This window comes from Chenopodium album, chromosome 16 (genome assembly GCF_948465745.1).
Source record: "Chenopodium album chromosome 16, dcCheAlbu1.1, whole genome shotgun sequence".
In the NCBI taxonomy this organism is placed as follows: Eukaryota; Viridiplantae; Streptophyta; class Magnoliopsida; order Caryophyllales; family Amaranthaceae; genus Chenopodium; species Chenopodium album.
Genome location: NC_137849.1, coordinates 42,587,421 through 42,598,642, shown reverse-complemented (window position 1 = coordinate 42,598,642; position 11,222 = coordinate 42,587,421). Strand labels below are relative to the sequence as shown.

Below are 11,222 nucleotides of genomic sequence, written 5' to 3'. Positions count from 1 at the left end.
ACATCTGGTTTAATTACACAAACATAAAACCATTGATAATTTATCCAGATCTATTTGGGGTACACTTCCTATGTGACATGACAAAATTATTTGTGGGGACATAATTAGACTTCTTCATGAAAAGGCACACAAAACACAATACAAAAAATCATCAATATTGTGATGATTGGTAAGAGCTATTGTGACATATGTAATTGCCTCATTAAGATGTTAATAATTATGTTGTTAATAGTACTTTTATCCCTACTTTATCCCTACTTTATAAAAAGTAGAAAGTTTCTCTTATGAACAGTGCGTGGACTATTATGCCCTTTAAAAAGTTTATTTACATTCTTACCCCTATCTTAAATTTTCCTCACGTGTACTACACTACTACTCCATTTCCATTAAAGTCCACTGTTGAGCTTTTTATGTTTACCATGGCGGCCACAGATGGAGCTGCGCCGCAGTCGATCTACCCCTTAACAAATTTGGAGGTCGGATTTATTACAAGAAGACCAAGAACACCTACAAGGGAGGGTTTCGGCCACCGTTCGGTTTCCATCCATGGCAGGTACGAATTGGTTTTAATTGCTCAATATGGTACCCACGAATCCACGATAGAGGTTAGTATTCAATTATTGCCATCATATTCAACTTAGGGTTGCTTTGCTGTCGTCTTTCCATCTCCCTGATGGTGCTTGCATTTGATTGGAATTCATTCTCTTGACTGAAAGTTTTTCCTGTCTTCTACAATGTTAATTTCTTTGTCATTAATTTCTAGGTTTTAATCTCATACTTCTTTATTGGATTTTTTTTGTTTAGTTTGACAAATCCCACTGTTGTAGGATTCATAGGCGAATGATTGGGATATAAAGAAACAATTGAAAAGTAATGAAATAACAAGGCAAAATCAGTATTTAATCACGCAATAAAATTACCATTAAGATTAAAAGTCAAATCGAAGAAAAGAACGAATATACTAGATTGCTTGCAGTTGAATTGATAACATACTATGAAAATTGAACCTTAACTTGTCGTCTACCGCTGTCACCAGCAAATCGGCAAAAGTCCCAAAGCTTAATTTAGAAGTCTGTAAATATTTTGTGCATGTTGGATTTCAATACCGCAAGCTAGCCTTCATTAGATAAAGCCTTAGTGAGTTAGTGGTGGCTGGTGGGTAATTTACTCAGTGAAAATAAAAAAAAAAAAATCAAGTTATTTCATGAAATTCAAACCCATTGGTTACAACTTATGAGTTATAAAAAGTGCAGTATATAATTATTGAATGGATTTTAGGATTGTTAGGTACCCAATACATACATCTACACATGATCTCATTGGAGTTGATCTTAATGGACTTAAAAAAGAAAATGATCTCAATGGACTTGATCTATCTACAATTTCGGTTTGGATATTATAAAATAAAAAATCTTTAATAGTATACCTTACTATTCATATGTTTTGTTAATAATGTAATAATCTATTATTGAAATGTTTCACTACTACATAACTTGGAAATCAAACCCCCAATCAAAGACCCATTAGGTAGCAAAACATGCATGATGTATCCTATAAACGACATCAGACTTCATATCTCATTTATTATCGTGCTCTGAACTATTTTGGGACCATTTGCTTAGGCTAGCATGTCAAGCTGGTCTAATCAGTAAAATTTATTCGTTCAAAATTATTGATAGCTCGAACATCCTCATTTCATTGAGGTTCGTATATCATGTCCTGAGGCCTGAGGGTATCTATTTTAGAGGCATTGCTTCTAGATTTGGTATTGAATGTTGATGATATGGAGCATATGTTGCTGATATATATATGTGTGTGTTTTTGTTTGCAGATGTAATTAAGAGGCTTAATAATCTGAGAGAAAGAGGCATGGCTTGAATGTATTCGAGGTCTCTTAAAAGGTAGTCATACATTATCACTTTTGCAAATGTTGGGGGGGGGGGGGGGGGGGGGGGGGGGTAAATGGATACTCGGATGTTCTACATCGATTTAACTAAAACCAATGTCTTTGTGCCTTTTACTTGCAGAATTATGTGTTCTGAAGCTTAGATGAGTTTATTGATACTGTTTTTGGTTTTGTACTACTTGGCTGCATAGTAGTGTAGCTGAAATAGATGAAGCAAAAAATCTGAATGCTCTATATGAAGCCCAGGGAACTAAGGAAGCAAGTGTTTGTCCAATTCATTGCAAAAGCAACTGTCCTACATGGAGATGTGAAGAGGAAAAGCAAGTTGGTCATCTTTTGTCTGAAACTAAAATTGATATGAGAAATCATGGTATGAATCAGTTGGATTTCGGAGACTACAGTAACAGAAAACTAATGCCCATGCTCGTGATATCAAGTTTACAAGGGTATAGGTTCATTTCAAATTTCACATAAGTGAAATCCAAAAGATCCTATGAGCAGCTCAAGCAAAAATTAAAAAAGTCTAGAAGCTACATCAAAGGTTGGTTAAATGCAGCAACCAGAACCAGTGTCCAGGTGCAAAGCCACATTTCTTGATGTATTGGAGGCACTTGTAGCACACAAAATAAGTCACTTTCGACAACTCTTCACAATTACTGGTATTATCTTGTCATGAGACTTATGACTGTCGATCTTAAGCAATCTTTGAATTGACATCTACCAATCTTATTTGACACATTTGACACGTTAATCGCCTGTATACAAATAGTTATAAAAAATATTATGCAAACAACCAAACAGGCATAAGGAATTAGAGCTAATTGCAATAACTCTTCTCGTAACGCTATCTATATCGCGCGCATCGCGCGCGTGGCACCCCTAGTAACTTAAAAAGAGTGTAAATTAAGTGCGACAAATGGAATACAAATATTTCCAACCAGTAAAATAAACGCAACGAATAAAGTAATAGTGATAGAACTACTTGTCGTGGGGGTATTATAACTAAAGAGAATAATTGAATAGGTGAAAGATTATGATTGTAAGAAAGGTAACACTATAATAGAAAAGGCAAAATACAAGGAATAAAGGAAGGAATCTCATCAAAGCTATATAAAACCCAAGCAACGAACTCTGTATACCAACATACAAACAGCCCTTCAATTCCTTTAATTTCTATTATCTCTCTCAAATTGAAACACACACAAAAGCAACAACCTACTAGTTCGACCGATGGCGGGAACCTTGGCAACAGGAGTAGCGGTGGACGCTGCGAAAACCGTGGCGAATTTGGTGACATCTCGAGCCTGGGAGGAGGTAATGTTGGACATTTTTATACTACTACACTAGTCATCAATAATCTATTAACTATAACTAAAATAGAAAATGACGTCACCATTGCCCACGTTTCGCGCTCTTAATAAAAAAAATTGCCTAAATGCAATGATGATGGCATCTTTCTTTTATTTATTTTTTTGGTAGATCTATCATATTTACATGTTTGAAATTTTAACATTACTCCTTCTATCTTTAAACTAAAACCTACTAATTTATCGTAGGAAATTGAAACAATTTTAAACAACACACTAATATATGACCTCCTACATTGAACAATAAGTAGACGACGTTGAACCGATACAATATCATAATTTTGATGAAAATAAAAGATTTTCAATTACAAAATGTTCGTAATTCTTATTTATATTCATGTATAATAGCGATTTATTTTTTAAATGTACAAATTATAAATAGATTTTATATAAATCGTGCATCACTCAAGTTTTAACCTATATATATACTAAACGACACACCGGCAATGACACGTGTCATCTCCTACTGTATCCTTAATTATATTTTTTTTAAAAAAAATAAATTCTATTAAGTAAATAAATCATTTATAAAAATAATATGTTTTTTTACACATATTCCATATGACCATATTTAAAGATTTCACAAATCATTCTAAAAAAAAATTTTGACAACTAAAAACCGAAAATCAAAATTTTAAAATAATTTATGACCTATTTTACAATAAGAAAAAATATTGCTCATATTTTTAGCCTACTTTTGTTTTAGTTGTATATTAGAAGCTACAATTTAAAATACAACTATCACATCAACATATCACATCGACATATCAAATACTACTATTATTGCTCGGCTAATTTATCTCGACTAATTTATGATTAAAATAAATACTTCTTAATCATTAATCTATAACTATATACAATTGTAAATCACCGTGCATGGCACGAGATCTAACCTAATACAATCATATATGCGTGATTTGATGTATGAAACTTAAAAACTTTCTAAGGGCTAAGGCTTAATTGAGTAGGTGTTTTGATTTTTGCTACTTTTTTGTACTGTTATTTTCTTACTTCTTTGTATGTTTTGACATTATTACAACTTACAAGATCAACAATCTGGAGCAACATATTTTGTGATAGTTTTGTATTTGATTATTGTGAAAGATCCGAATGGAATCAAGTTTCAAAATTGTAAGTAAAACATCCATTAGAAAAAAATAAATAAAATAAAAAATAAAAGTTGTTAAATAAGAACGAAAGAAAGGATAATAAAAACAAAATGAGTCTCTAATAAAATAATATAATTAAACATGAGAATTAAAAGAAAAGAGGGGCAAGCAAATGGAATACTAATAAATGAAATTTAAACATAAAAATAAAAAGAAATGAGTATCTAATAAAAGGATATAATTAAACATGAAAATTTAAGGGAAAGAAGGGCAAGAAGGGCAAGCAAATGGAATACTAATAAATGAAATCTATTAACTATTACTAAAACAAAACTTTTATGATGTCAAACTCTCATAAAAAAATTTCCTCCAAATTTTACCTATGATGTCATCATTTTTTTTTTATTATTTTTTTTATTTTTTTTTGCCTTTTCTAGGTAATAACTAGGACTAATGAGGTGTGAAATTTGAATTTGACATCAATATTGTTGTATATACTCCACACTACTTTTGGATATTCATAATACAACAATATTAAATAGACATAGATATTGGTAGCTAATTATGCCCATTTTTTTTTTGAACAAATTAATACACACTTTTTTTTAATTTTTTTTAATTTTTTTAATAGTAAATACACATTTACTATAAACGTATAAGCTTAATGATTACACATTTATACAACATTAATATATTTAATCTAACTATGATTTTAGTATAATTTTAATAACATAGTAAATATTACATTATGATACAACATTTTATAACTATTTTTTTTAAGTACATTTTTTTTATATATATATTTATGTAATAATTTTCTTTATAAGAAAAAAATAAAGAGCAAAATCATATTAGAAAGTCATCAACAAAAAAAGATAAAAAAATTATAGAAAAATCACTAATCAACCACCGTGCAACACACGGGTACTAATCTAGTTTATACTATTTATTAAAAGGCGTTCTTTTTAAAGGAACAGTTTCACATGACACTCTTCAACGTATATGCCACATCACTATTCAAAGTACATGCACCTCTAACAAATAAAGGTTATATACTTACCATCTCAATCAACTTTTATTAGTGTTTATAATTCTACATAATTAACATTATATATTCTTTTCAAATTAGAGGTTATTTAATTTATTTATTCTTAACAAGATTAGAATATAATTTAATTTTTTTTTTAAAAGAAAAGGTAAAAATAAACAATAACATCCGAGGCAACGCCCGAATCACAAACTAGCTATACAAACAGTTGAACAATAATCATCAAATTAAAGAAGTACACACGCTAGTTATACATTAAATTATGTTGTTGACTTTTGTGTTAAAAAACAAGTAATTGTTGGTGGTAAAATAAAATAAAATAAAATAATTGTTGTGCATTCCAAAAATTGTTAAACAAAGACAGTACAAGCCTTAGAAGAAAGACACATTTTATGTGTATTCCTCATTCGTTAAATTGGCTAATCCTTTCTTAAAAATTAAAATAACCTTTACCATTCTGCTTGATTAAACAATTATATTGTTTGAGATGTTTATAACAAAATAAACATATTCACACACTTCTTATAGATTATTGTTTAGTTAAACAACTTAGATACTCAAGTTACGCACCAAGGAGAAATATGTGTACGTGATCCGTCTTGTTTCTAATCCTGTAATTGTTGTAACAGGTGACATTTGCCTGTAATTTCCCTGATCAACTTAAAACGCTCCAGAACAAAATCTCCAGCATACAATTATTTATGGAGGATTTGGGAAGTTCAAAATATGTAGAGAAAAGTAGATATGTGAATGATTGGCTCAAAAAATTCACTGATTTGGCCTACTCTGCTGATGAACTCATGGACGACTATGAATATGAGTTACTTCGTAGGAATATTGAGCTAAAATCATTCAAGAAAAAGTGCTCCAACTTTTTTAGTCCTGCAACAAACCCCGTTGTCTTCCGTTTTCGGATGAGTCGTCGGGTTCGTGAGATTCTTTCCAAGATCGATGAGTTGGACAATGAGTCTGCGAAAAATGGTCTACAGAAGGTGCCTCTAGCCAGAGAAGCAGTTGCATCGACTACTGCTGGCTACTATGCTGATAATGAAGCATTGCATCAAAATCGGAAACATGCTAGCGCGAGAAAATCAGAATTTATTGGGAGGAAGTCTGATGAGGAGACCTTGCTGCAAAATATTCTGAATCCTACTGCCGAGGAAGTTCATCGTCCTTCCACTGTTGCCATTGTTGGAATTGGAGGTAATTTATTTTCTTTTCTTTTCATTATCTTCAAATTACTATCTTTGTTTTTTAAAGGCTAGAGTTGGCGAATGTACGAAATTGTAGAAGGTTATATATTGACTATAATAAAATAAAATGTTTGTAGGAGCATATAGGATAATAAAAAATTGTAAGAAAAGATAATGAAGTTATTTTTATTTTATTAAAAAGTAATGTTATGTGAGAGGGGTGGGGAAATGGTTTGAAAATGTGGCTTCGATTACAATCACGGAAACAGTATAATTGCAATTTTACGGGAACGGGTGGGTATGATGTGTTGATCGTGGACCAAGTTACGGTTATCACGAGGAAATTTGATGTAAAGAGAGTAGGGGATTAGAGCCATCAATGGAGAGCCATTATTAGTGGAAAGTAACTTTTGAGTGAAATAACAAATGTAACTTTCAATAAAGGGTTATTTGGGGTTGAAATGTTTGATTTGGACAAAATTGCGAGGTTTTTTTAACACCCCTTGTTGATATGAGCATCTCACTTTGGTCAACTGAAAATCCTTTACAAAACGGATTTTACCAATTAAATCAAATCAAAATTTGAAATGGCTTATAATTTTTTTTTATCTTATTTAAACAGGACTTGGCAAGACAACTATAGCTCGGAGGCTATTTGAAAATGAGAAAGTTAAGGGGCACTTTGATAAGAAAATTTGGATTTGTCTTTCTGATGACTTCAAAGTAGACAGACTTTTGAATGAGATGATTGAACATCTTACATTATCAAAATGTGACTTGACAAACATTGGTGCTCTTACAAAAACACTTGAAGAGCAGTTGAAGGGGAAGAAATTCTTTCTCGTGCTTGATGATGTTTGGGAAGATAATCAAGGCTCATGGGATTCCTTCAAAAATGCATTGCTGAGTATTGGTGATCTCCGCGGATGTGTAATTTTGATTACCACCCGTCGCTCTGATGTTGCAGAGAAAGCATGTTCCTTCTATCAACATAAATTGCCAGGTTTATCCGACGATGAAGGATGGGCTTTGTTACAGCAAAGAGTTTTTAATGAGACACGTCCATATGATTCCTCTTTCGATAATGTTGGGAGAAGAATTGTTAAAAAGTGTGAGGGTGTTCCTTTGGCCATAAAAGCAATCGGTGGCACGTTGCAGTCAAAGAAGCACGTGTATGAATGGGAATCGATTGAGAATAGTGAGTTATGGGATCCCCAACAAGGAGATACAATTGATATCCTTCCATCGTTAATGCTGAGCTACAACCATTTAAATAATGCTTACGTAAAGCAATGCTTTGCATACTGCGCAATCTTCCCCAAGGATACTAGAATGGAGAAAAATGAATTGATTACTCTTTGGTTATCACAAGGCTTTCTTCATGATGAATTTGCAACCAGCGACACAATGGAAATGGTTGGGGAGAAATACTTCAATACATTGCTGAACTATTCCTTCTTAGAAGCTGAAGAGATCGATTTTTTGGGTAAAATAATGTACAAGATGCACGATTTAGTGCATGATCTTGCAGCCTACGTTTCAAACAAGTATTTGTTGGTTTGGAAAGTTGGAGCCAAACTGGAAGATGATGTTCGACATTTGGTTTTCAAGTATTTCGATTTAACAAAGGACGAAAGACCTTCTGAACCTTTCACTCATAGATTGGCGGTGAGAAAACTAAGAACTGTATGTTTCCACATGTGTTATGATGATTGGATCAAGTCCACCTTAGGCTGTGCACGATACTTACGAACATTAACAATGGCTAAGATATTATCAGAGGTTCCATATATTATTGGACAGCTTGTTCATCTTAGGTATCTTGACCTATCTTATTCTAGGATGTATAAACTACCGAAGTCAATCTGCAAATTGTATCAGCTACAGACGCTGAGAATTGCATGTTGCTCTGAGCTTAGGAAATTACCCAGAGCATTGCATAGGTTGCAAAGCTTAAGACACATAGAGGCAGATAATTTCTTGTTGGCATCAAGAGGACTACGAAAGTTAACTAACCTTCAGACTTTACCTCCCCTTGAGTTGCGTGACGGTGAAGGATGGAGCATTGATGAATTAGGACCTTTGAATCAAGTCAAGGGTGAGATGAAAATCAGAGGTCTTCAACATGTGAAAAACAAAGAAGAAGCAAGACAAGCTGCCCTTGGGAGTAAGGACAAGATTGTGACACTACATTTGGAGTGGGGTGCAGAGAGAGAATCATCCTCTGATGATGTGGAAATTTTGGATAGCCTTGAACCTCACCCTAATTTACAATCATTATATGTACAAGGATTCATGGGTGAGAGGTTTCCTTCGTGGATGATGGCAATGGTTGTAAACCACGGAGGTCATCCAACACCACTTATGAACCTAACAGAGGTGAAGCTAATAAGTTGTAGACTCCAACAGCTTCCCACACTTGGGCAACTACCTTTTCTGAGGATATTGTGGCTGGAAGGTTTCAATGATGTAGAGTGTATAGGGGAGGCGTTTTATACTGGGGATGGGACTGCAGTAGCAGGGCCGTATCTGGGCCGGGGCAGCCGGGGCACCCGCCCAGGGCCCCAAAATCTGAACATCAAATTAGTTATTAAAAAAAAAAAAAAAAAAAAAAAAAAAAAAAAAAAAAATTAAAATTATAATATTACTAATGACGAAGCGGCAATCTTGGTAATCAGTCAATCATCCCTTAATAACTCCTCATTGTAAATCATTAAAATTTCTCCTTGAAATTAACTCCTTCATTTTGGGAAGTTAATTTGACAAATTAATCCCATAATCTATCAATTCATCCGTATAATCTTCTATTCTCATCCATGAAATCAATTATTTGTATCTTTACCTCTATTTTTCTGATTTTTCATCTTCCTTCCCAAATTAATGCATGAGTAATTGAGTATTTAAGTTGTTCTTCACATATCAATCTACTTAATCAATTTTTTCTATTTGTTTCTATTAATTTTTCACCATTATTGTGGATTTTGGCTTCGATGTTCAAAGATGAACTAAGAATCGGTACGGACCTGCTATTAAGTCATTGGTAAGTTCTATACTTTAATTTTTTTTCCCAGAAATTACAATTGATTAATTTATTTTAATTTATTGATTATTCGATTTTACAAGAGAAAATCTGAAATACTCATTTTAATTTTATATCATACGAATTTTAATTTCTGATTTATGAATTATCAGTAGATAGTATGTCAAATTTATATTTTTCCCAGTTCATTCTAATTTCTAATTTTGTTTGAATTATGATATTTCATATTTGATTACAGATTAATAATTAATTGATTATGATTTATGAATTATCAAATTGTCACAATTGTCAGTATTTCGAATTAATAATTTGATTGTTTTTTTAATTATGAATTATCAAATTTATCAGTATGTCGAATGTAGGAATGTAGAATGATAATTGATTAATTTTTAGTTAAAAATTATCAGTATGTCATTATGTCAAATGATAAACTTTTAATACTGAATTTTTTACTGATAATAATGACATATTGATAATTTTTATCAGTATAATTTTTTATCAATTATCAATATAATTTTTATCAGTATAATTTTTATCAATTATGAATATAATTCTTATCAGTATAATTTTTAGCTACTAGAAACTATCATTAATAAAATTTCTTATCATTAAATAAAGTCTTTTGTAAATTTTTTTTGTGCATACCCAAAATAAATTTTTTTTGGTACCAAGGGCCCCATTTTTTTTATCCGCCCCTAGGCCACCAAAGTCTCAGAAACGGGCCTGTGCAGTAGAACGGGTATTATTTGGATCTCTAAGCGAGCTTTGCATCTTCTCTTTTCCAAGACTGACCACATGGATGCCACCACCACCACCACCGATACAAGCGGAAATATTATTTCGTAAAATTGAAACTCTAGAGATACGAGATTGCCCAAAATTGGAAAGGGTACCTTGTTTACAGTTTCAAACTCTAAAGCATCTGAAACTAGAGAATGTTGGTGGTAGTCAACCATTGGATATCATCAAATGTAGCCCTACTCTCCAATCGCTTGTTGTAAGAGATATAAAAAAATATGATGATGGTACCTCAAGAGCTGTCGAAGTGCAAAAACTTGGAGAAATTTAGTATATGTGACTGTGAGAAAGTGAAGTGTATACCCAGTGGCCTAATTTCTCTTAAGGAATTAGGGATAGTGAATTGCCGATCCTTGGCTAGTATTCCAGGTGATCTATCTTCTTTGCGTGAATTGTTTGTTTTTGAATGTGAAGGGTTAGAAAGCATGCCAAAAAGTCTAGAGGAGTGTACATCTTTGGAATTCATATCCATAATCTCCTGCCCAATGATAAAGGGTCCCACCCCAAATTTGGGCAGATTGCAAAAACTTGAACATTTGAAATTGGGGAATTCAGGGGAGTTGATGACTTGTTGCCTGCAGTGGATCCCAAATCTTCATCACCTTGGGTATTTAGAAATTTGTGACTGCTTTAGCGATGAAAGGGACTTCAACCTTACATTTCCCCAATCCCTAAGGAAGTTAATATTGAGACGTTTTCCAAATGTCAAGTCTCTACCTCACCAATTCCTCCCTTCAACCCTTGAATATCTGGTCCTTGAT

The 11,222-nt window shown here is 32.7% G+C and overlaps 1 protein-coding gene and 1 long non-coding RNA gene across 2 annotated transcripts; both read left to right on the top strand.

Moving 5' to 3' along the window:
• Window positions 1-406: 406 nt before the first annotated feature.
• LOC145585405 (uncharacterized) lies at window positions 407-2,727 on the top strand. The gene is made up of 3 exons (XR_014100646.1): window positions 407-553; window positions 1,832-1,901; window positions 2,028-2,727. It is a non-coding gene; the product is annotated as an uncharacterized LOC145585405 (long non-coding RNA).
• A 349-nt stretch (window positions 2,728-3,076) lies between these two features.
• On the top strand, window positions 3,077-9,863 carry LOC145585404 (putative disease resistance protein RGA3). The gene is made up of 3 exons (XM_081642107.1): window positions 3,077-3,220; window positions 6,060-6,633; window positions 7,246-9,863. The coding sequence occupies exons 1-3, from the start codon at window positions 3,137-3,139 to the stop codon at window positions 9,255-9,257; spliced, it is 2,670 nt and encodes an 889-aa protein (XP_081498233.1). The 5' UTR covers window positions 3,077-3,136; the 3' UTR covers window positions 9,258-9,863.
• Window positions 9,864-11,222: the final 1,359 nt, after the last annotated feature.